Genomic DNA, 27,384 nt, shown 5'->3' on the forward strand with positions numbered 1-27,384 from the left:
ATACATTAACAGCCCTGATCGTGTCCATTTAATAATGCAAAATCTCACTGAAATTCACTGTCTGCAACTTACCATGTTCACCACAGCACATACGGCACCTCACATGATGTGTTCACACTCACTGAAGGGAAGAGTGGTGAGGCAAGCAGCAATTTTAATTGAGTTTTCCTCTGATATTTATCATCAGATGCACTGCATATTTTGTCTTAATAGAGACCCCACCCCCTCTTTTATCCTCCCTAAAACCAGTCATTACATACGGCTAATGCACAGAGGGTGATTTAGAGCCACAGAAAATTAGAACCACTTGTTGGGGTAAAATGTTGTTAATCATTACTTAATTTATGCCCATGTATTTGACATGAACTTTGCTTAACTACTTTGGGAAACCAGATCTATTTAATTGTCTCTTGCATCCCTGTTCATGCCACACATCTGCTCCAAGCTATTACAGCCAATTTCCACCCCAATGACTATTACGTAGTAGATACTAATAGAATAATGGGTGAAGAATAGGAGAGTGTGTAGGTAATTAGAAAGCAGCAGGTCATCTTGGTTTGCCCAGAGGAAGATGCAGAGGGAATTACCTAGTCTGCCGAGAGGGGAGAGAGAAGGAGGAGAGGGGAGATAGGAAAGACAGAGAGAAAAAGAGATTAAGATGGAAGAGGGGATTTAAAAAAGAGAAAGGGAAACATAGAAGTAGTGAAAAGAAAAGAGGGTAAAATATAATAATAAAAAAAAGGATCAAGAGAGAAACAGAAAGGCAACGAGCTTTGTTTAATTTTGAAATGATGGAACGTGTTGCTTCCCAGGAACTCTGTTCAACAAGTCGACTCCTGTTGAGCTGTGGAGGAGAGGGGGAGAGAGACAAAGGGGCAAGGAGAGGAAAATTATCATGTGTGCCCATGTGCCCATGTGCTGTGTGTGTGTGTGTGTGTGTGTGTGTGTGTGTGTCCAATCCACATGTCTAAAAAGACAGGCAACGTATACACAGTTTAGCCACTGTGCTGTCTGCCATGACAGGTAATGATGAAAGTAAGATATGCAGCTATTAAGACAGAAATAAGATAACTTTGTATGCTGATAATGTTTTGTTATTTGTATCTAAATCAAGTGCATCTGTATTTGTGCTTACTTAGACACCTTTAGGTTATCTTTGGTTCTAAAATTAATTTCGAAAAAGTTGTTTGCCCTGTTAATGTGTAGACACAGACATTCCCATAACATGCCAGACTTCTCTGTTTAAAGTGACTGTTCAGTGGTATTTGCTGCTCTATGTGAGTGTAATACATCCACCAAGCCTGGCCTATTGACTCTGTCCCTGTCATGAGAATGGGTACTATCACTTTATCTCTCAGAAAAAGGTTTTGAATAATGTTTCATCCCACAATGTGGATGATTTAATCAAGTATAATGTGACAAAAACAAAATGAAATGGCAAAAGAAAAAGAAAGACACAAATGAAATACAAGGATGGTCTGTAATGTCTTCCATGGGATGTATTCCAATAGTTAGATAATAGATTAATTTACAATCAGGAATATTCTGTTCAATTCAGATGCTGGCAAATTGTATTCCCATTAGGTGTGTTCAGTTACAGCTGTCCTTACAGCAAATTCAGCCACAGTTATAAGCAACCAAGCTTTCAAATTTGAACCCGTTAACATCCTATTTGAGGAAAACCTTTTTTCTACCCAGTATAATATATTTTCTGTTGTTATCTTAAGTGAAGGTAACTGTTACCTGTTACTGTTATTTTTCTCTGCACTTGTGTTTTTTTTTTTTTTTTTTTTTGTACCTATGATAAAAACTGCCATGGTTTTTATTATAGGGAGAAATGGCTTGTGATGTAATTGGATGATTTTCCTTCAAAGATAAATCTCAGGTTTTCAGCAGGCAAGATTACTCCTACACAGGAACACATAATCATGACAAATCAAAAGCAAATCAACATCTCTTCCTTCAGTATATACTGATTACAATAACCACCCCTTTCTGTCCGTATGCTGTCAGCCAATAACTAACACTGCCCTGTGGCTATTCTTACAAGCTGCAGTAACCCAGTATGGATGTTCAAACACGACTATGGTGCAACATCATCAGTTTGCAATTTTATGAAATGCTTCACTTGCTAACATTAAAACTAATCTTACCCAACAAAATTAGCAACTATGGCTCAGTAAGATAAGCTCAACGGCTAAACCTAAAATTTCCCCAACCTTAACCAAATGGTTTTATGCCTAAACCTAACCTTTCTCTAACCTTAACCAAGTAGTTATGGTGGCTGAAGGTCACAAAATTGGCCAAAATGCAGCCCACCATAATGTACTATATATTGATTACAGACATATTTGTGCTATATTAGAAACAAATGTAATCCACAACAAAATACATTTCCCCTAAACGTAATTAAGAATGCATTTTAGTTGAATGGGAATGTGATTATTAGGAGACAGGGTTGAACAAACATAATCTGTGACAAAATATGTCCCCCTTAAAAAGTAATTGAGAATGTGGTTTAGTTGTATGGGAACCGAATTTTTAGGAGACAGGGCTCTGCGGCAGTGCTGTTCATACAGTATTTGTCCTATTCTTCCCGCTCATCCACGAGCCTCTTGTTTGTTGGTGCACTGCTCACTTTGTAGTGGGATGGTGGAGAAACTCACAGTAAAGGAGTTAAGTCTGTCAGCTCGTGGCAACATGATATTTTCAGCATATTGCACAGCTACAAAACCAGCAGTCACAACATGTGTGCCATTTTGTGCGAAGGCTTCTCACTTCCGACACATCCGCTGGCTTGTGTCGTTTTAAAATGTACTTCAAACCAACCACCGCTCAAAACCATTGCAGCAGAACGTCCCCATGGAGTGGACCCATTGTTTCAACAACATCAAATCCCAGTGCACCAGTTGCTCCCACAGCCCAATACCTACGCCTCCCTTTAAATCATGTTCCCCTAACTCCCCTAACTGTTCCCAATTCATCTGCACGTGCATCAACAAATCTTTACAGACAGGAGAGGTGCCTGCTGCCTTTAAAACAGCAGCTCTGAGTTCACTCCTGGGAAAACCTAACCTCCATCAAGGCTCACTCTCAAACGACACAGATCCGTCCCCAACGTACTGTTTCCCTGTGAAATTCTTGAAAATGTTCCAGCAAACCACTCAAGTCACATTGGTATAAAGATCAAGTCCATAAAATGTTTCAGTGGATATCATCCCATGTGTAACCCAGAATTTGCACTGGTGAAAGTTGTCAGTCTCTCCCAACATCTTGAAAAAATGAAAAATCTGCATAATAATATGTAGAAAGCTCCCAAGATGTAATAAAACGCCTGATGTTTCATTCATATAGGGTAACTCAACAGAAGGATGCACACTCTTATGTAAGCACCGTAGGTGGAGACAACATGTCAAGTGATTACAAAAGATTAGCCTAATCATAAACATCATCATAATCAACAGCACCAATCATGAAAAACAATATGTAGTATGTGTAAGTGTGTCCTTCATGCTCACTGTAAAAAAATGTAACATGGCGAGCACAATTCTCAAGAAAAAAGTAGAAGGGGAAAACAATATAGAAATATCACATAACAGTAATATACCAAGTATACAAAGAGGCAATTATGTCAAGTGGTACTAATGTAATAAATAAATCAGGTGATAAATAAAGAGACCAAGGGTCGGTTTTATAAAAACTGAACAATCAAATCATTTTTAACGCTCAAATGTTATCCGTGGTGACAGTTTTGCTGTGAGATACCAGTTTGGCTCAAAGACAAACACATATTAGGTCTGTGAAATAGCTGTTGTTGGTTGTTGAGCATACAGTAAAACAATTCACACATTATATCTATGTGCTGTCATCATTGTGACTAATTTGTTTATTTTATCTCTGATGTGATTAGCCATGCTGTGATAAATCATTCACAACGCTATGAGGCAATATGTTCTGAATTTTTTAGTATTTCAGCGGTTTGCCTTGTTACCACCTGATTTCTCAGCAATGCATTTATACAATAGTGATTTACTTTTTCATTTTATGACTCTTCCAAAATGGTTTGCCTTTTTTACGCTGATGGGATAATTCAGTTTCATGTGGGTAAACAGTTTTTTTTATTCACATCGCTGGCAAAAAGTGGAAATTTGTCTTTTGAAGGAGAAGTTGAGCAGATTGAAGACGATCAGATGACATTCAACTATGGAACAAAAAAAAAAAAAAAAAAAAAAAAACACCAGTGACAAGGCAACAAAAAGAAAAATGAGGCACAAAGCATGCACAAGCTCCTATTTCTTGCTCACAGAGAAAGAGCAAACAATGCATTAACAATGTACACTAGAGAAAGATAATAAACAGGTGATAAGCACAATTAAGACAAAAACGGGTTGTGTACAGTACTGTAGATGGAAAACAGCTGCAAGAATGTGTGTGTGTGTGTGTGTGTGTGTGTGTGTGTGTGTGTCTGTGTGTGTGTGTGTGTGTGTGTGTGTGTGTGTGTAAGTAAGAGAGCGAGAGCGAGAGCGAGAAGTTGCCTAATATAGTCCATTTAAGCTGTTATTGGGATAAACTTGTCCAATTTAATGTTGATGCTCATTCTTGTCACAAGGCATGACTAATGCTGCACCAGAACTTTCCTTTCGCACATTTGCAAAAACTTCCATTTGAAAAAAGTGTCACTAACTCAGTCTGACACCAGTAATTGGTCCTCACTTTCATTTTGTCCTACATTAACAACGGTGATGCCTTGCTCAGCTGTTTTCCTGATAAATCCATCGGCTGCCCTCAAATGTCTGGAATTCATTAAGTGTCTTACAAAACCATGAAAACGACTCACAGCAAACCTGTATTTGCCTAGCTATCCAGGCTGCCAGTTCACTGCAATATCAATGTTAAAATATGCTTATCCCATCTAAAGAATGCCTCAATAAATGTATTCCCATCTGTGTTTGACATCAGGGTGGTGCAGCTTCAACCAGAGAGCCTGGCTTTAAGCCTCTGTAGCAGCAGGAATTTCTCTGTAGCTGGGCCTGCAATGTCACCTTGCAAGTGACAAGAGAATTTTCAGTGATCAATGAAGTATTATTGATTATTAATGACCTAATCTCTATCCACGTCACATTTTTGACCCTCCACCCTGGTCAGTCATCATTATCCTGTTACGGTGGCCCTGAGGGCTCAACACACTACAGCTTAAGAAAATGCATGCTAATAGACAATACAGTTATTAACAAAGGTGACCATAATTTCAGCACCCCAAACCAGGAGACTTACATGCACCACACACACATGCATATGCACGTGTGAGCTTATGCACACACCACAGGTGTTTTCATCAGGATGGGAGACAATTATTTCATCACGTAGTACACCTACCAAGAGCAGCTTTCAGCACCATGGACAGCACCCCAGCAGACTCCCCAAAATGTTTTTACCCTCCAAAATCCACCAAAACATAGCTGAAAACCGTATATAATAACACTAGTCAGGACAAAACAAGGACAGCATTGCTGTAATATAACTTGATGTACTGATGGTCAAACACCTTTTAAAACAAAATTCAAGGTGTCTGTCAGTGTGCACAAGCGCAAGTTGCCGGCTAAATAGTTGATTGACACATTCTCTGCCAGCTAATCCTTGTTGAACATGATGTTCCCTGTAGTGTAGTGTGAAAAGTAGAGGTCAGATTGCATCAACTCTGGCACCATTAGATTCAGCTGAGAACACAAAACACTTTTGGTGTGTAATATGTGTATGTTTAGTGTGAATTGTATTGCAAAAAAAAAAAAAAAAAAAAACAGTACGAAATTGTACGAAATGACACTAGGACAGTGTTTAGTGTTTTACAGATATTTGTCTGAACAAACTGGGACATCTGGTTGCCATACTGTTAACATTAGTCTTTTCAATCGAAAATGCACTTTTTTTGGACTAATTTTTGGAATCACTGTCTGCAGTAACAGGACCTGCTCATCACTTTAAAAACATCCTCTGGAACTGTTTCTGTTGTCGTTTTCTAAAAGCTGCACATTTCTACGAAGCCCCTTGGGGTCAACTGTGGAAAAATAAACGACCAACTGAGTAAAACTGCAATCTCAGTTTAGAATTATGCGCACATGGTTTATAAACCATGCTCTTAGATTCATTATCTGTGGCCTTAGACTTACAAATCCATGCCCACAAATTTGTAAGAACTGTGCCCTACAATTATGAATCCATGCCCACAGTTTACGGCCCCTGTTCTGTGGACAAAAATAACAGAAGTCAATTGAGCACATGGATTGCAAATCCAAGGGCACAGTTTACAATCTGTGGTAGCATCTGTGGGATTTGTAATTCTAATATCTAATTGTTTTGTTAGTGTTCCTGTGAACTACGGACTTCTACAAATGCAAAGTGTTATTTATGTGGTATTTCTGGGGGTGAACAGAGGGTGTAAGCAGAGATTCTGACTTGCAGCTTTAAGCCTCAGTGACACTGCCACTAAAGAATTTTTTGTATGCTTCGCTTCCCTCCAATGGCATTGGGAAGTTTCCACTTTTGACTCTTTGACACAGAACAAAATGATAACCCAAACAAATATATCAGGAAGCTCCACACAGATATTCATTCATCAAACGGAACAAGTCTAATTGGTCTTTTAAAGGGCAATCACAGTGGGAGTGTGGAGATCAAGTATTGATTGCTGCAATTTGGTAATTAAACAAAGGCAAATCGCAAATGCTTCACATATCAGAGCACCCAGTTTAAATGTATTAAAATGGAATTCAGTCACACTCCACAATCAATGTGCACTCTATTTCCATACAGCCAAAAACAATCCCAGCTGCATACATGTTGTACCTTCCAATTGATTGCAATTTTGATTCATTAGTCATCTTAATTTTAGATTTAAAAAGGGCACTTTCTCCCAAATCCCAAATAATATTCTCGAAGAAAATGTCCTTCTCAAAATATTCAGAATCACACGGTTTCTGTTGTCTGCAGAAAAGTCATCTTTTTAAAAAGCGCTGCACACCATCCTCTCCCCCCTGACTCATATCCCCTCTCCTCTACTCACTCTAATTGCTCTCTCAAAAATCCGTTCTATCTCTCTGCCTAGCTCTTATTATATTTCTTTTCCCAGAGTTTCGCTCTAACAGGATCGTTTTATGGTCACAGGAGTATTATAAGGACTCAAAGGCCCTGACCTTTGCACTCCTTAATTTTTATTGCTTGTACTTTTGGTGATCTTGGAATTGAAGCTTATATTACTGTTACCTTCAAGGTACAGTAAGTCAGCCTGGGTAGGAACATGATTTAAATGCCTTAGATGTAAAGCTTAAATGTAACGCTATGGCTGCCATAGAATCTCTCAGACTTAAAATATCCCTTGCCATATATAGTTACACAAATGTTCTTTATTTTATACAGTCCAATCTCATATTGGAGAGAACAAGATAAACACAGTAAGCACACCTATCTTACAGAGCATAGTGTACCTTGCACCTCTGACCTGCCCCAGTGCATGCAAGGAAAAACTCAAGAAAAGAAAACCAAGAAAATCTTATTACTGTAACAAACAAACACAAAAAAAATCTGGGGCAGGCTTAGTTAGAGAGGGATCACCCACTGGGACAGCTGAACTTGCAGTAGACACCGAGGCAAATAGCACATGGAAAGCAACATCGACAATGACAAACTATAAGTAAAGAAATACAAACATGATGTGGCAGATAGATAGGGCCACAGTTTGCTGCTAGTGTCCACAGTAGCAAGAGCACTTATTGTGTCTCCAGCTATTACAAACACAGTACCGCAGATTGGGCTTGGGTCAGCAGTAATGACTACAGAACCTGTAGGAGCACTCTATCCACTGCCAGATTGAGCCACGGGACGAGCTAGTACCAACGTCCACAAAAGCTGCGACAGCACCTGCATCCAATTGTGAGGTGGAAACGCTGCACTGGTGTCTGGGGGGGAAAAAAGACATGAAAGAGAAAAGACAGAAAAGGAGACCACACACAGTCCTGCTCATACAGACAGCAAACGGAGAATAAGTCTAGACATGCAGAAACCAGGGGGCAACTTGACACTGGGCTCCTAACAGCAGATTTCTGTATCAGTGCTGTCTTAGCTGAGAGAGGAGAAGAGATTGTGTCAGTCCTTCGGTAGATGGTGCCATGGTTGGCAGTATGACAGTTAAAATATATAGATTTTGAGTTTGGGTTTGCAGGCTTCCACAAAATTAAATTCCTGATTATAAGAGGTTGTTAAAAAACAAACTGCTCCAAGGTTAATTAATTGGATCATTGTATACAGTAACTGGTAGATTTAATGTAAGAAAAAAATGCATATGTCTGCAACACAGAGTCAGAGAATGGTCTGATTAAGTACAGCAGGCTGAGAGAAATGCAAACACGAGCTGTAGACACCAAGGTCATTCAAGAATTGCAAAACAATGAGGGAGAAAAAGGAATCATGAACATTCAAAGGCATCATAACAATATAAAGTCTTTTAGGCCTCTTTCATATACGCAGCATTTAGTCCATTTGAATCAAACTCTGGTGCATTTCTCCCCCTTTGTGAGGTTCGTTTGGGCAGGCTTGAAGGACAGCAAGCTCTCTGATTTGATGTAGCTGCAGGAAGTGAACCAAACACAATACATTGTATCAGGACTATTTGTTGTGGGAATGTGTTGGCTGGCCTTCTCCAGTCATGCTGACATCTGATTGAAGTCTTCTTTGGAAAAACTGGATCTATACAGCATTGACAGGCTGGTACCTTAGCAAGCTTTGGTACTGGGAAACGTTTTCGAAATGTGTTTGGTTGGAACACCAAAGCAGGATTACTGCCAGGTGACTCGCAACGGCAGATTCATGTTATCCATGCATACTTGCAAAAGGTTTGATTTATGTTTTCTGTGTATACTTGAAAATGCTTTGTTTAGCTCTTCTGCTGGTATACATTTCTGACCAATGAATGATAGATTTTTGGGATGTTTCCAGCACAGGCCCTCCCAACATGCCCCTCAGCAAATGTTTTCTATTTTCTGGTCTGATTTAATTTGTACACTGTGAAACCAAATCGGACCGAATATAAAACAAACCAAAAATAGCAATTTCACTCTAATTCTTACCAGGCAAACCAATTAATAAGTGAGAAAGCACCCATAGGGATCAGGGCACTCTATTTAGCTGCTGAATGCAAAATACTGTAAACACCAGTATTCTTTATAAGGATCCCATTTCTATAAGTATTTGTAAGTTAGGCACTTTGTGCAATTTTGCCCAATTTTCCCTCCATCCACCTGAGCCACCATTTGATTTCATTTTAAATTGTAATCCAGAGGCTCATGGAGATATATCCAAATTACATGCAATCATATCAAAGAATGGATATTGTCAGTAATGAAGGGAAAATGGGAGCACGATCTTGGCACAGAGATGCGGGATGTTCTGTACTCCATTGTATTTACTTCAATCTGTGCGAGACATGGCCTCATACAAATTAAGGTTGTTTATCCTATCAGTATCTCCATTGTTAAGCTTTTCGAGATCTCTCCAAATATGGACCTGTCGTCACTGTGAACAAGATCCTGCTGCTTTATTTCATACATTCTGGTCTTGTCCAGCACTAACCTCATTTTGGCTGTCTATATTTGAAGCATTCTCTAAAATAAAAATATCACAACTGACCCAACACCATCCACTGGCCTCTTTGGTCTAACCTCAGCAGACTTTGTTTGGTCAGAGATGCTTGTTTCTGTTGAACTGGAAAAGTAATTTCTCGCCTACTATTGATATTTGGATTTAAAAAAAAAAACATACACTCTCTAAAAGTACAAAAAAATAATGGCATTGCGTCGGTCTACCCAAAAATTCCTTCCTGTTTCACAGCTCTCTACATTTGTTCAGTGTGTGTATGTATCTGATCAATCAGACTGATATCTGCTTTGCATCATAAGAAACCTATTGATCATATATGTTAACCTAAATTACATTGTAATAGAATGTAAATATATATTATTATTACATTATACATATAATTAGATGGTCTAGTGGTACATTTTACAATATGGTCACTTTTTTACAATGACCTTATATTGTACCTTATGTAGCAAACTGCTATATGTACTTCCATCAGGTATAAAAAACAAAACATCTTTACCATGGTAACATGATTTGACAGAAAAAAAAAGAAGACATTTTTAACCAGGCTGTCCAGGTGTTCTCCAACATCACGACTCAGAGAAATGAATTACTCCTCCTAAACGTGAGCTCACATGATTTTGTGTATGGTTGCTTGGATACAAGAGTTGGCTCATCTTACTCACAAGCTCAACTTACCCGATTCTCCCCCTTTCAGCTGTGAGCTTGAAGGCTAAACAAAGGAAGAAGTGGGACAGATTTTCAAAGCAAAAAATTAATTGGTCCTTGCTTCCTTCTTTGTTTAAACCTGATTTTGTTTGAACCTCATTTAACCGCTTTCTAAACACATTTCAAACATCTTTGCACCGGTGGAGTAAGTGGGATCAAAGTCATACAGAAAAAGGTAACACTTTACAAATGACATGCATAGGTAAAGCTTAACTAATGCATGACTCATGATGATTTCATGCATGAATTAATGCAGGCTGTATCATGAATTCCTGTTGCTCAAATGATGGAGTCACTATGACTTTATGTGATGAGTTCACACTTTATAGATCAGCGGGTAAAGGAACATTAATTCAGTTACTTCACACATTAATTGATATGCAACAAAATTAGCTGGATTCCTCTTACATAAAAGTTTATTTCAGGGTCATGCATTTGCTCAGCCTCTTCTTAAATTCTATGAGAATAGACCCAATGGCATTTTTTACACTGTCATGAGGGTGAAAGTAGCTGAATCCACATACATACAGGCCAGGCAGGCAGGTATGGTGAAACACATGGATTTATTGCAGAACAAACTGGGAAGGTGGGGAGATGGCAGGCTCAGGTGAAGTGGTGTGGCGGGCTGGCTGGTGTAGCTGAAGGCTTCATGGCAGAGCGAACAGAACAGCGATCATGCAGGGACTGGTGGCGGGTGAGGGGTTTAAGTAACAGCGAGGTGATGGCATGATGACTGGCAGGTGTGCTGATTAGAGTGACTGGCAGGTGTGCAGCGAGAGAGAGAAACAGGCACACACCCACAGCACACACTGGGAGACAGGAGAAAACAGTAGGCCAGGCAGGGATCACGACAGACACTTTTACAACATAGTAGCTGGAGCGTGAGTTTGGTTTTTTCCTTTAAATTATACTTATGTTGATGTTGACAGTAATGGAGTGTAGCACCTTAGAGCAAGATGGACTAAAACGAGTATGACAACATGACTTTACTCAAGGGAGCATGTGTCAGGTAAATAATGGTGATCTCATGTGTGAAGTAACCATTTAGTCATGATGAACACTTCTTGTGTCGTTTACTGTCAGTTGGCAGTTAATTGGGTAAGCCTACTGCACTTCTGTTGGGCTTAAAAATGTTGACGGGGATGCAAGAACCAACTGATATGAAATGGAGGCAACTTGTAGGTGTGCGTTTAATTTACTTATATAATAAGTAGATTAATACACTTATACCATGGTCATTTGCCAAAAATATAAAATATAAGCATTTGTGAAGCTTGCTGTTGTAAGCTGGTCAATAACTCAGTTGTGCATGCCAAAGTTGAAATAATGTGTATACACTTATGAGTAAGCTTTGACAGCTGTGCTTTTTAATGTTGCTATGGTTACAAGTTGGGTAGCGGATTAATTTAGCACGGTGACTGAACTTGAGCTGAGCCGTGTGTGTAATACACAGTTTTAGCATACACCTGCTGGTCAGTCAGAAAAGAGTATTCACCCAGACCATGGTATAATGAATGTTATGCTGCATCTGCACGATTAATTTACATTTTTGCAGCTCTGGTGGTGTGAATGACAGCTGCTGTCTGGCCACAATCATCTTGTTTAGACTGACCGAGATACAGTGGGTGATGTGGGACTGGGGAAGTGGACTCATGGTGGTCCCCTCTCAAAAGTCTGGACTCTCATTAGCACGCTAGGGGCGTGACGTGTTTTATAACATCACCTTGTTGATAAATTGCATTAGTGTGGAAACACAGATATTCCTTCAAAGATCAGAAAAGTCACTAGATTTATCTGTAGTCACCTCTGAGGAACTGAAGTCGTCAAGGGTTAGGCTAAGACTGAGCAAATGCATGCCCCTGAAATAAACTTTTACGTGAGAGGAATCCAGCTAATTTGGTTGCATGTCAATTAATGTGTGAAGTAACAGATAATTAACATTCCTTCACTGCTGTTCTATTAAGAGTGAGTCATCACATAAAGTCATACTGATCATTTGTTGATGGTGAGCAACAGGAATTCATGATACATCCTGCAATAATGCATACGTTAAATCATCATGAGTCATGCATTGGTGCAGCATTACTTAAGTATATGATTTGTGCCCTTATTATAAAGTGTTACTGATAAAAGGCCCCTGCATACTCACATAGAATGTGAATTTATGTATAAACATTTTATGTACAAATGTTTTGGTCTTTGAAACCTTCATCAGAGAAATCCTGACTTTTCTAACTACTTACCAACTTTTTACCCAGTTCTCTTCTTTGTAATGGTACTTAAATATGCTATCCTTAGATAGCTAATAGTTTTAATTTCATACAATATAAAAATCTGGCCAAAAAAATATTGATGGAGTTGTTAATGTTTAAAGTCAGCTAATGCAATTTCACACCATGCATCTCTCTGAAAGGAAAAGAAATATATTTTTTTATGGAGCAATTTGATCGATTTCTTTATGGTGTTTCTGCTTTTCCAGAGAGTGCACAAGGAGAGCACAAAGACAGGGGAGAGAGGGAGACAGAAAGATGATGAAATGCGAGGAATGGCATAAGCTGAACTACAATATAGTGAGTGTATGGTATGCAGCTGAACAAGCAGGATGCCCTGCTGAGCCACCAGGATATCCACCAACTATCACTTTAAACGGAAACAGCTTGGAGTCAGTGACCTACAGGGAGTCATGCAAGCTTGTCTGACAGACATGTGCATTTCAAGGCCCTGGGAGCAATGCCATGTGCTACAGGGCTTTCAAAGCTGCTTAGCTGGATACTTGATTTTGCCTCGGTCTGACACCCTGCTGTGCAAAGAGCAATTCTGACTCCAAAAAACAAATCAGTGATTTGAATCTGTGTCCATCCATAAATCTAACATACCATGCTCAAGCTCACAAGATATATTTTACACTGAAAAGGGTGATCTGACTTGGTGTACAGGCAATGATGCACTAGCTACTTAGACACTGTGTAAATGGACAGTTGTGCCAATCACTTTGACAGAAGCACAGCTATGTATAGAACACTATTTTTGTGGTGAAAATACACAGACGGCATTTAAAGGGATTTCAAACATGTAATTTTACCCTCAGCATTGATGGGAATTTTGCAATAGTTATAACACTGGTAATAAGGAATATATAATGAGATAGATACTGCAAAAATGGCCTTACTGTACATCATCTCAAAAAGACATCTGTGTATGCTACAAAGGGGGTATGAAAACAAAGTGACAATTTTGTCAGTGTGTCGTCTGGTATTCCTCAGTAGCCTTGGCTATCATGAATCCCACTTTACATTGTGGAACGTCAGAAATCCTCTCACTCAATAACACCGGCACATTTTTAATGCTACCAGCACATTTCTAAATCTCTTCTCCGCAGTTACAATCCAACACGCCATTTTTCTCCATTAAAAAAAAGGTGTTTAACCCAGTTTTCCCTCATGTGGAATGAATCAGAAGGCTAGCGTTTGCTGATTCTCTCCTCCTTTCTCTCAATCAGCAAGATTTCTCTTTGATCTTTTATTCATGTGATTAAGTCTGGGTATCACCCGACTTTTCATTCTACATTTCAATGTGTGAAAGGGCTATCTTTGATGTGGGGCGTACTACACTTAAATCATTTTGGCAAACAGTTCTTTTTTTCTGTAGTTTCACCAATTATTGTTTATTTTCCAAAAAATTGTTCTCATTATTGTCATTGCAGTCATCTAATTTCAATTATTTGACTGCAGGTGTCACAACGCACACACACACACACACAGCTTCCTGCTGTATGCTGTTTTCAGAGCACCACTGAAAGCTTTTAAAATTCTTGTTTGGAAATACTTAAACACTGGCTTCCACAGCCTCTAAAAGCATGTCTAAAGATTTTGCCACCCTGTTTATCACTTACTTTCTCTCACACAGATTCTTCCATTCAGCATACAATTCATGTTTACCATTCATCACAGAAAGACGCGTTTTCCTTGCTGCTTTGGCTTCGCTGTTTCTCAAATCAATTTTTTCGCATGCTTATTATAATTCTTTGCCCTTATTCTTCTCCTCCATCTCTCTGTCTTATGATTTTTCAATGCCAGCATCCTTGATTCGCCCTCATGCTGCCCTTCTTCTCCCGTTGTGTCCTTCCTCTGTATTCCTCTCTCTCTCTCTTTCTCTCTCTCTGTCTCTCCAACACTCTGTTTTCCATATCGCTCACCTTTGTGTTTGCCTCCAACTCTCGATGCCTTTAACCTTGATTCTCTCTTAGTGCCTTGTGCTCCCCTCCCTGCTTTTCTCTCTCTCTTGGTCTTCCTCTCTCTTGCATGTCTGATTTTACCTCTGAGGATACAGCCTGGTCAATGTCAAACTTGTGAACAAAGCACATGACCAGGCTCACTTAGCAGGGTACTGATTGATATCTATGTGAGAGAATGAGGGAGGGAGGGAGAAAGTGGGAGACAGAGAGACAGGCAGGCACCAACAGAGACAGGGAAACTCTCAATGTGGCAAAACGATAAAGGTGGTGAGATTAAGGAAAGAAGAGAGAGAAATTAGAGAGAGCAAGAGACAGAGAAAATATGCATCCATGGGTAAGCAATGGGTCATGTGGTGGAAAAACAAAATATTGTGTAATTCAAGCTTTATGAAGCTTTTCTCAGTCCAAAAATGGATCAAATGGTTTCAGTGTTTTTCATGTCACTTTTTGTTCATATTTATACAGAGTGAAGCACTTGCTGTGACTCATAGCTCACAGTGTTGCCCTGAGCTAAGCACTGGCATTGATGACAATGATCTTGCCAGGCATGTCTGTTAAACTGTCAATGCGTATATTTGTAAGCACACCGGCACGTAACCTGCCACGAGATAACATGCAAATGTGTGCCTTGAAATTGTATGGTGAAGGTAAACATTAGCTGCTGCACATTCCACCGTGCAATTCATTTTCTGTGAAGAGGAAAAAGTGCCTCTATTTTTCCCCCCACTTCGCTATCTTTCACTTTCTCTTTCTGTATTTCAATCAGCATTCATCGACAGGCCTTCAATCCCCAAGCACTGGAACAGACCCTAGATTATCCACAATGACATGGCTGCTGAATTTATTAGCGCATAAGAAATGAGACACACACACACACACACACACACACACAGACTCTAAAACACACACAAGTATCAAATCATGTAAATATATAAGGGATGTTTTTGACTAGATATGCATGAAAATGTTTGAAATTTTGTTTATTTGAATCCAAACTGCCCCTTACAATTCAAATACATGCAAACACATGCTCACACACATAGATTCTACATCCTGGCCCATAGTCACTCCCACACACATGCACTGATCTCTCCCCTTTACCCCTCTTACCTGCACAGTCAGGCTGCTTTCTGTTGGTGCCCCTAGGGTGCTGTAGGAAGCAGACCCAGAGCAACAGAGCAGCCGAACCCAACAGTGGATTAGCAGCAGAGTTGAGAGGCTATATCGAGACACATCCCCCTGGGGAACTCAAGCCAGCTAATCCGACCCCAATGCTTTCTCTATCAACCCTCAACCAGGTGCTCTTTGCCCCAAACAGTCTTTTACAGAGCATCCTCGCATGCACTCACATGCACACACACATGCATTGACGAAAACAAAAACATATAGTATTCAAGCATGCATAGACACACCGAGATATGCAGATACACAAGCGTCTACTGTAACTCTTCATCGTTGTACATAGACACAACCATGCATGTTTTTTTCAGTGCCACTTTCCACCCTTTATACACACATGCACAGACACATTCACATCCACATCCACAGACACCTCTCTAAATCCCCCACAAGCGCCCCTCTGGGAGGACAGGAGACCTTTGACTCTGAGAGATACAGAAACCTGCCTAGGCATCACTCCTCATACATGGCTACTGCTAATCAAAATATGCCACTGAGATTCACAAGTACAATAGCACAAGCCCCCAGGGGGGAAAACACAGTCAATGTGTTGACTAAAGCTGTTTGACTGGTTGTTCAGATGGCTGGCTGATTAGGTGACTAACGCTCTACCGCTGGCTACACTGGACAGCTTCCCACTACAATGCATATATTCCACGCATGCACTCATACATACATTCAACACATCTCTTCCAGAATAAGCTAAATCGCACAAATGCTTACGTGAACATGCCTCATCACACTGAAGAGCAAATGCTGTGCTTAAACTCATGTACAAATGTGTGAAAGCACAAATGTTCAACCTGATTTATATGTTATGTATATAAATAGATGCTAGATATGTACACACGCATGCACACAGATGTACACATAAAAATACAAGCAGAAGATCAGGCATGAGGCAGTCTGATTACTCATCAACCAGCAAGCTAGGGGCTGTGTGAGACATCAATACAACGAAAGCCTGCTCTCTAGGGCCTACCTGTCGATTACAGTGGTAAAGACAAGCTGCCTGGTGCCTCAATCCATTCCCAGCAGCCCCCACTGGGCCTGCAGACACCTGAAGAATTCTGATTCCAGGAGGGAATAAGGAACCTCCCTGTTCCTACTGGCAGATACACGGTCGTTTGCTCCTGCTGCATAAACTTTGAGATAAACAACTCTACAGAGAAATGGGGCAAAGATATAAATCTAGCCTTCACATGATAGCAATTCAGCCCGTATAGGTGAAATGAAATAGATAAGTTCAATTAAACAGATTAGATCAAAATGTTCACAACATGTAAAATCAGATTTTAAAGAAGCGCTGAAATCCATTTCATGGGTATTCAGTTGGAAAGACAATAAAATAGAAAAGGAAATGTGGTTCAAAACATTCATGCGATAAAGTATGATACAAAGTGCTACATACAAGATAACACTCCTAAATAAATCATAGCAATCCATGCATTAATGTTATATTAACCATAATATAGCCTCCAGAGTTGTATTATATCTGTTGAATATTAATCCACTGGACAACTATCCCATTGCCCTCTGCTGGCCTATAATTAGGAGGGACCGGTGAGGGACCAGGCTATTTTCTCTCATTTATTCTCCAAAGGTTGAGCTTTGAGTGGGAGGTTGGGGGCTAGTGGGGGGTGGGGAGTGGAGAATGGGGTGGAGGGGACGTGCCTTGTCTACCTAACTAACCTCGGACACAGAACAAAAAGGTGATAATATTGAAAGCATTTTGGTATTCTAGACTGAAAACTGTGTTGACTGAAGCAGGAAGAGAGCCAAAACGATAACTTTCCTGACCCACTCTGTCTGTAAACAGTGTTTGACAAATACAGGCATAATTGTGATTTGTTGCATATTATAATTTTTCATAACAGAATGATGAAAGTATAAGCCAACATCGCCGACAGGAGCAGCCGAATTTACAACAGCCGCCTCGTCTGAAACTTTCAGCACCACGGACAGCTCTCGCTTGTTACTGAGACGCGCCTCTCTGGCTTTATCTCCTCACGAGGAAGCTCCTTTGAGTTAATTTATTCAAGTTATATTATTAACCTGCCCCGCTGACTTTACGCTAATAAATCTCACCAATACTGAGGCAGGGGATATTGATTTCTATAGAGGTCAGTGCAGCCAGAATTATTAATTGGGCAATATTCAAACCCGAGGCAATGTGCGCATAATGGATTTGAGCCACACCTGATATTCCTGAGCTGATAAGTCTGACCCAAGACTGCTGAGCTCATACGGTATTAGAAACTTCAATTTGGTGGGCTATTTAAGGCAATAGGAAGGAATAAAGGTGAGTCATGGGACTGGGCCAGTAAAAAATAGGAGGCACAACCATATACATCTCGGATCGACAGCTCTGGGTGAAGCCTATCTGAATGCGTTATAGAGCGAATAATGTTCATTCTATGTGCAATCACAGTCTCTCACTTCACTGCTTTTCTTTTTCACCCTCTCCGCTTCAGGGCTGAGGTCGGTGACTCTCCCGTAGCTAGATGGCAGAAGAGGCCCACTGCAGCTAAGCTTTACTTTGCGCCGTCATCATCCCGTCTTTGCATTGCAAATTGCCCAACCCCATCATTCCCAATAACAGGTCCGCTCGATCTCCAAAATGAAAATCAGAGTTATGGTGGGATTGCCTACCGGGCGAATTTCTTTCATCAGCTTTCGGTACAGTACCCCCCCAAACACACACACACACACACACACACACACACACACACACACACACACACACACACACACACACACACACACACACACACACACTTTCACGCGTACACATACATACACACTCATAACCAGAGGCTGTCATTAACACAGTTCATTTCTACTTCGGGATTTACATTCCTGTCTTTGACTGGTGCCCCCACCCCTCCCCTGCCACCTCTCCGCTCCCACTTCATGATTTGTTACCTACATCAGCCACATCACACTTACACAGGATGCACTCTCTCTCTTTCTCTCTCTCTCCACCCCCCTCCCGCTCTTTTTCTCTCTTTTCTCTCTCACACATGCTCACCCTAGTTCAAACTGCCGATCGATAAAGGCAGTATTCAAATTGAGCATTCCTCTCCCTCACTCTGTCCTCAGCGGTGATACAGGAATTTAAAAAAAAAAAAAAAAAAAAAAAAGGAGAGATATTGGACGGCAGATGCGAGAGCACACCACCACAGATCCTTACACTTGATGCCCCTCTCAGCCGAGATGGTTGAGCCCTCGTCCAGGTTGCTGTGGTCCTATCCTAAAATTCAGTCTTGCTCACTTCTCTCCTATCAGCTGACATAGCGCAGCAGGCGGCTGTGCCTGTTTCTCCTCTGAGAAGGGAAGGGAATATACTTAAGCCCCATAGAAGAAAAAACACATAGGGTATACATATGTTAGTTGTGAACATGAAGAGGATCTTTAGGGACGGATACTACGACGGATCTATTGAACTACCGGACGTTTTCAACAGGAGATGTGTTAAATGTGGTCGAGGGGACTTTGTTCAAGCCAAAACGATGAGGATTAGGACGGGAATTATTTTTTGGAATCTCATGTTTTCACTGATGTTCACTTGTGTGAAAGGTACGAGCCACTGCAGCAGATTTCTGTATTTTCTGATGCTTGGTATGTGTGTGCGTGCGTGCGTGCGTGCGTGCGTGCGTGCGTGTGTGTGTGTGTGTGTGTGTGTGTGTGTGTGTGTGTGTGTGTGTGTGTGCTTGTGCGCAAAATCAAAAGCTTTAACGTTACCGACGTGCGCAAAATAGGCAACCGGGGTTTACTGGATGGAGTTTTAGGGGACGCATTTCCTCGGTTTAGCGCTCAATGCAGGCTTTGAGTGGGTCGCTCAATAGATATTCTTGCGGTAGCCTACGCTCCTTCTAATAGCCTACGTGAGCTGCTTTGCTTAGTAGGCTAACTAGTGAATTGTTGGGGCGCAAGTGCATGCACTGCAGATTTCCTATAGGATGTGCCGAGATTCTTATTTATCCCGGCTAAATCAATCCGCATTTCACATTTCTGGGTCGACTTTTCGAGTATTTATATAATGCAGGATTCGAGTCAGGCCAGTTTTCCACCAAAAAATGCTGCTGGAACCATTTAAGCGGCCCAGGCAATTAGTAGTGTGGAACCAATTTGTCGACTGGTGTTTATCGGACTTGCCAGTGCATGCAGGTGTAAGGTGGGCTTGTTAGTATTCTGGTGGCTCTTTCTCAGGGTCTGCCCATTTGAATACGCTCTGTAGCCGGTTAGGTAACACCAGGTTGCATTTTTCTGGAATGCATTAGCTGCATTAATATAAACTAAATAGAAAAAATCAGCACTAACCATATCCGCCTTGTCCTCCGATTTTGGGATGACATTTTTTATCTAACACAGTTTACAAGGCTTTTCTCGCTCCTTTCTGAGTAGTGATGGGTCGGTCGCGAACGAACCGGCTCTAAGAGCCGGCTCTTTGAAGTGAACGACGGGAGCCGGCTCCTGATTGGGAGCCGTTTTTTTTTTTTTTCGGGAGCCGATTGGTTATTTTTTCTGCGAAAGCCGCACATGATTGGTCAAGATGTGGGTGCCATCTGTCTGCGCTGAGCAGCTTCACCCCGGACCAGCAGTTACACACACACAGCACACACGAACAGGAGGGAGGGAGACGAAAGAGAAAGAGCAAGGGGCCACAAGGAGAGACAACACGAACGCGCTGGAAAGGTGGAGTTAAGAAAATGAGTGACAGCAGGAAAAGGAGTATAATCTGGACCCATTTCAATTTTATTGACAATAGAAAGGCAGAGTGTAGAGTCTGCAAGAAAAAATCTCTTATCGAGCCGGCTCTACAAACAACCTGCACAGGCACATGGCAACTGTCCACCCCCACCCTAAAAACACAAGCAGTTGATCCTGATATTAATGAAGATGCCAGTGTGTCTACTGCAACTGTTGTTGCGGCTGCTGCAGTGTGTACAGCAATTCAATTCAACTGTAAATAGCCTAGTTAAAAGTTTGTTTTTGTATTTTATAATATATTTTTTGTAGCACTATGTAGAGTGAATAAATAAAGGCATATTTATATAATAAACATATATAAATAAATAAATAAATAAAAACATAACGCATGTTTTTTTTTTTTTACATTAGTAATTCATTTTGTGCATAATTTTACATTATTGTTTGTAATAATTTAAGCGACAAAAAAATCTGAAGAGCCGCTTGGGAGCCAAAAGAACCGGCTCTTTTTAGTGAGCCGAGCCAAAAGAGCCGGTTCTCTAAAAAGAGCCGGAATTCCCATCACTATTTCTGAGTAAGCAGAGATATGAAATCCCCTTCCTTAAAGCGACCCGAGCCCCTCTGTTTTGACCCCCATTTTTGTCACAGCATTATGTTTCATTTTGTTCACATGGATATGGGGCTAGTTCTTTAAAATCAGTAAAACTAATTGTTGCTCATTTACCACGTTTGACGTCACGTCTTGGCCATCCACTCATTTCATCGGTTTAAGATATTCATGCCATGTCATTATCCACTGACATCTGGACAATATCTACAGAAAAAAAACAACATAATTCCTTGCCTCCTTGCCAGCCAATTTGCCAGTTGCATTTTGATCATACCCTTGTTAGTGTGTGTGTGTGTGTGTGTGTGTGTGTGTGTGTGTGTGAGAGAGAGAGAGAGAGAGAGAGAAAGAGAGTACGGTCTTGGATGTTAGCTGTTGACAGTGCTTCTCAGCTTAGCTGCAAGGACATACTCAAAATGTCAGCATTTACTCCCAAATGTATTTTGATTTCAGTTGTGTGTGTGTGTGTGTGTGTGTGTGTGTGTGTGTGTGTGTGTGTGTGTGTGTGCGTGTGTATGTGTGTGTGTTTGAACAGTGCATAGTCACACTTATTTGAATGTTCACTCCACTGTACAGACTTTAAAGTGTCCAATCTGTGACATACCTGTTTTCCCTCCAATGTTAGTGTTTCAGAAAAATATGGGCTACAATTCAGTCAATTTTCACTTTTGTAGAAAGTATTGTTTTTCAGTGTTGTGTGTGTGTGTCTCTGTGTGTGTGTGAATGTGTGCATGTATTTGTGCACACTTGCCTGCATGTGCATATGTGCATGGATGAGTATCTGTTGAATGCATGTGTTCAGCTTAGTATGGGCGCTTCCCATGCAGATATCAATTTACATGCGGATTGTTCACCCTGTGAGTAATTCTCATGTCTGTCTAATGGGGGTGGATGAAATGTGCAGCATGCAGAGTAGCAGCGCCCACCAAGAATAAGCCAAGTCGAGTCGAGCAGAGTCAGGCACAGTGCTGTTTCATCACCACCCACATTGTGGCAATGTCAAACCTCGAGGCCACCGCCAATCCTCCTAGTTCTGTTCCTTATTAGGGAGCCAGCCAGCCAGGAATTGGGGAGGGAGGGAGGGTGGAGCGAGTGAGGAGAGGAGGAGGCCTGGGTTCTCACTTGGAAAGAAGTGAAATGAGAGAAAGCAAGACAGAGCAAGGCGAGGAGGAAGCATGGAACAGCTGTTATTCCTCTACTCTGGCAGTTGACACAATGTTGGCAGAAGTAAAAAGAGAACTTCTAGATATGGCCTGTGACTCACCTCTGCTGCTAAGATAATGATGCTTTTTTTTTAAGTCTTCCCCGGCAAAGTAGAAGTACGTATAACACTGCTTTGCTAGAGGTGCTTTTTCATTGACTGGAAACTAGATTATTTTAAATAAAGACTTGAAGCCACTCTGCGGTACACACTTGTGATTCTTATGTAAGTTTCTACCAGCAGCTGTTTGATACTTGGCCCTCTACAGTTAAAATATATAATGAAATTTCTGATTTATTTAATTAACCAAGAACCAGGATAAAGAAGGACACTCAAATATACTCATCAGTGTTTTGCAATTTTGTTTTTTGAATTTGTGAAACTGCATTGTGGCTTTTGGCCAACAAAAAAGCCCTGTTTTCATAACAACATCCCACTACCAAACAGCTAAAGACATCCATTCCAACTGTGTCACTTAATCCTGGCGACTTTATAGAAGTGCTTTGCAGGGCTTCACACAGTCACAGACTTAGGGAGCTAAATTGCAGGGACTGGGTTCTTTGAGAGAGAGAGCAAAAGACCTCGGTCGAATATAAACTGAATTCTCTTCCACTGACATTGAGCATTGTTCTGTAGCTCGCCTGCACTTCAAGACGGGCTTGGTTTGTTTTTTGTTTTTTTTTTTTGTTTTTTTTTTGACAAGCTCAAGGCATCTCTTGTCCCAGCCATAATCAATCAAATCCACAATAATGAAACAGTCACAGAGTTACAAGCAACTTGTTCCTACGACATACACTTGCGGTGGTTAACGTCATGTGAGTGAAATGCTGTGAAGTGAGGTAGATAGCTAAGCGATAGTGATGTCATGGAAACTGATGTGCCATGCCAGTAAAGACTACCTGATTTAAATGTTTGTCTGTATGAATTCAATCCATTGTAGATTGCACTCTTTAGCCTGAATATTACAAGGTTAGGGTTAGGGTTAGAGTGAGCAGAGTGTTCAAACCATATATTCAGTTTCCCTCTGTCTCTCAACCAATCCGTAGGGACTTTCTTCCTTGAGGACAAGACAGCAGTGGACATAATGGTCATGGGAAGTCAAGCGAAGTCACAGGAGAGGACATGCAGGACTGAAAATCACTGGCACAGTGGCATGTTTTCCACACTGACAAACATTTTGAATGACAGATAGTGAGCAGATTGTTGAAAATGATCACTCTCCATCTGTCTTACATCCCACTACTGTTTCTCGAGACTAGACTGCATTCTTCTCAATTTTCCTTTTCGCTGCCAAAGTTTGACACCCAAAAACTGAGTTTTTGGTGACTGAGTAGCAGGCAGTCACTAATTGCTGGTAATCAGGTGGGTTCTGCACAGACAGTAATCTGGCCACAGAGCCCTTGATGAAGACTTTCTCTCAATGTGATTATGTAAACAGGCTGGGAAGGCTGCTGGGGCTAATCAGGATTACAATTTGTCTGTGTAATTATACACTATCTACAGGGAATGCGGGGCATTATCCCACTGCCCCTCAGGTTCTTGATCTCTGCAACAGTGGAGGAAGAAGAGCTGGAACAGTAGAAAGCAGTGGCCAGTCCCCAGCAGTATAGTCACCAGGGTCCAACTGTAACTGTAACGAACAATATACTTTTTTTCTAAGATTCGGGAACTTGGAACAGGAACACTGTCACTTCCTGGTTTCCCCGATGCCTCTTTTAGTGCTGCCATTTAATTGGATAGCCATAGCAATGTAGTGGAGTACTTCTCAGCTAGTCCACTGGCCTCTGGCCCAGGGGCTGTGGTCTGGGCCAGGCTTTTAAATGTTGCTGACAGGTCGCTGGGATAGTTAGCTATAGTTTGCTGGATCTGATTAAGTCAGTTCTTCTCAGGTATCAGTTTTAATATAAGCAGTTCTCTTGGGGAGGGGGATTGGAGATATCTTGTCTTCAGGCAGAAAAATATCTTAACTTGCCATTTGCTGAGATAATATGAAATAGGCTGAGGAGGGGATGCCCCCAGAGATTCAAGGCTGGAAATTCGTGGTAGGCTACAGACTGTCTTGTGCACCTCAGGTGCCATTTTCAGAAGGGATTAATTCCTGTCATATGTTTGGAGGCATAATCACAGATAACATCTATGTCTGTATCTCTGCCTGCTGCAGTTTAATTTATGCAGTTACTGTGTTCACTAACAGTTTAAAGGAAATCAAAGGCAGAAAGGCATTTATTTTAAGTGCAATGTTAGAAACAAACAACAAAGTGCGATGCTCCATGCATAATCCCATATGGATTTCCTCTGCTCATTTAATGTGCGACAGCATAGTCCATACAATAATTGGGTATGATTCGATTAAGCTTGTTTATAATTATATCAGCACAGTATGGTGTATTTCAGTAATTATTTCCCATTTACTTAAAGGCGATGTATGTTTAGAAAGGCAGAGAACATATTTCAGTAGTGCATTCAAGTGAATACACAGTTCCTTACTATAGCTCAGAGTAGTTAGAGTGCTTACTTGTCAGCCTCTTTGCAATCAAAATGTACAGAAAGCTGTGGCCATCATACATCTATTTACCTTAAGAAATCCTCCTCAGTGGCCACTGCCTCACTTGTGTATGTATCTACGGCTGTCAGCTTAATACTCTTTTGATTTGTGAGAAGAGAGTCGGCTGGGGCAAAGCATTGTCAGAGAAACAAAGTAGGGTAATGCAAAGGTAATTGAGCAGATGCGTAGTCTGCTTAGTGGAGGCTGGCTGTCCTGTGATCTCACAGTCCTATTTCAACAGCAATTAAACTGATAGGTGAGTATAATCCCTACCTGCTAATATTCTCAACTGCATCACTTTACAATCACTGTCCTGGAAGTAGTAGCACTGGGAATTATTTTATTCCTTGTTGGAAAACAGATCTGGGCAGGTGGAGTGTACAAGCTTGACTGCCAGTAAGAGGCTTCTGAATTGGCTCCTTAGGAAATTATTAACTTCTCCCTACTGCATTTGAGCTGAAATTACAATCGATCTAACTATTTTTTTTTCTTTCAGAATTTCTGGTCTCTTTTGTAGGGAAAGGCAGACCAAAAATTTTAGCACTCATGCAGTGTTACAGCTCCTTTTCAGCCGACAAAACACATTTTAAGGCTTCGGCTGTGCCCTTAATGAAAAAATAATTGATTGACTAATCATCTCACTTTAGGGATCCCTGTGGTGTAGGCTGACCTTTCACCCTGGCTTGTGGAGCTGCAAGGGGAAACTGATATTTATCAATCTCTGTGCACTCTCAATTTAACACTAGTCCTATTTGTGGATATGCCAGCACTAGAAAGACATGTCAGCTCTATGCACAGAGAAGAAGATGCTTACTGGGTGACTGGCAAAACAATGTAGTATTGTTTCAGCCACTGTGGCTGTCTTTAGATATTTCTCCAAGGGTTTCTTTTTATGTATTCTTTTCCTCTTCTGTTTTTGGGGGAATGTGAAGAGCTGATTTTATTGTTTGTTTGAGGATTGGAGGTTAGAGAGACAGGCATCCTATTAGATGTGTTGTTGGCCCTCTGTTTTGTGTTGTACAGCAGCTCTCACAGTGGTGGCCTGGCATCAGGTGCAATGTGGCTCAGTAGCACTTTGAGGAGGTATTGGTGTCTCGCCATAAAATACTGTATCTGTTGGGAAGTAGCTAAAGCGCCAGCAGCACACAGACGTGGAGAGACAGCTATTATACTTGGCCACAAAGACACTCAACCTCTGTGTTATTTCCTTGTGCAATGCCATGCATTTGTGTGTGTGTGTGTGTGTGTGTGTGTGTGTGTGTGTGTGTGTGTGTGTGTGTGCGTGCGTGCGTGCGTGTGCGTGCATGTGTGTGTGTGTGTGTTTGTGTGTGTGTGTGTGTGTGTGTGTGTGTGTGTGTTTGTGCAGGTGCCAGCTGTGTTTCAGTGTGGCAGTGTATTTGATTTTAGTATTTTTCACTTCAGTGGTTGGCAATTTAAAACCACCAAATGGAATATTTCAGAGCCCTTTTCCAAATTGCAGTGACACACTCATGAGGTAATAGTCATTCACTAGAAAGCCTCTTTTCTGTTTCTGTTGTATGGAGCCCATTTCCCTTTCATCAAGCATGCAGACAGGCATAGTGAGGGACTGCGATTACGCACATTCTATCAGTATGAATTGTGTGAAGGTGTAGCACAGCCATGCAGATAAAATCCCTCTTTGGGGGACATCGATTTAAGGTTTCTGTCTACTAATGTTGCTGTCTAAGCTCAAGCAGTCATCATTGTTATATTTCTGGTAGTGATGATGAAAAATTATCTTCTCTTCCCTCCATATTTTATGTCTGCAGCTCAGAGTAGGGCTTGTCATAGATCTGAGAGAAAAGTGCTTGCTTTTCTAAAAACAAAATTACCTCTAAATATAACACCTAAGTGCTGCAGCAGCTCTGATTTGATATGGAGCAGACCCTGAAGATCCATGCTCTGACAGCAGACGAGCAACAAAAGTTTTTCTCTCTTCCTCCTGCTCTCTGATAAAAGGTTATGTGAGAAGTGAGTGAAACACCAACTGTATTTTTAATTTCTTTTTTTAAACCAGGGGCTTGTGGGCTCCATGTTAACCACAAAACTGTATATGAAAAGAATTTTGCATTGCTCTACTTATCCTCCCTCTCAAAACCTGAAATCAATATCCTGCAACGCAAGGGAATGGATAAATATAACACTTGTTTTTCTCTATCAGTAAGGGGCAGTGGTGTTGGAGGGCTGGTAAATAGACAATAGTGGGACAGAAATTTTGCAGCAAATGTAGCTTACTGGTGTGCCTGTTGACCTTTGTTTTGCTTGGTAAGGGCTCTGGCTTTTTGCTCCGTAACCAGGCCTCACTGATGGATATCTCTCTATTGGCTGACTCACCTTTAAGGTCAGCTGCAAATCAATGCAGGTTTTTTTTTTATACTTTCTCTTTGATTGCTGGGAGTGGTGCTATTTTCTCCCCCTCTGTTTGTGATAAGCCATCATCATGAACAATGATGAAATACCATCTAGGGGAAAGATGTCCTTGACTAAGCATACGCTACATTCAGTCATGAGGAAATGGAGTATCA

At 41.0% G+C, this 27,384-nt stretch overlaps 1 protein-coding gene across 1 annotated transcript in view; it reads left to right on the forward strand.

Annotated features, from left to right (window-relative positions):
- The first annotated feature begins 19,173 nt into the window (after positions 1–19,173).
- Positions 19,174–27,384, forward strand: part of LOC115373316 (CUB and sushi domain-containing protein 3-like) — a 285,861-nt gene continuing 277,650 nt past the window's right edge. Inside the window, exon 1 of the mRNA XM_030071637.1 lies at positions 19,174–19,351. Coding sequence (XP_029927497.1) covers positions 19,174–19,351 — 178 coding nt within the window. The remainder of the gene's footprint in view (positions 19,352–27,384) is intronic.

This window comes from Myripristis murdjan, chromosome 16, assembly GCF_902150065.1.
Source record: "Myripristis murdjan chromosome 16, fMyrMur1.1, whole genome shotgun sequence".
Classification (NCBI taxonomy): domain Eukaryota; kingdom Metazoa; phylum Chordata; class Actinopteri; order Holocentriformes; family Holocentridae; genus Myripristis; species Myripristis murdjan.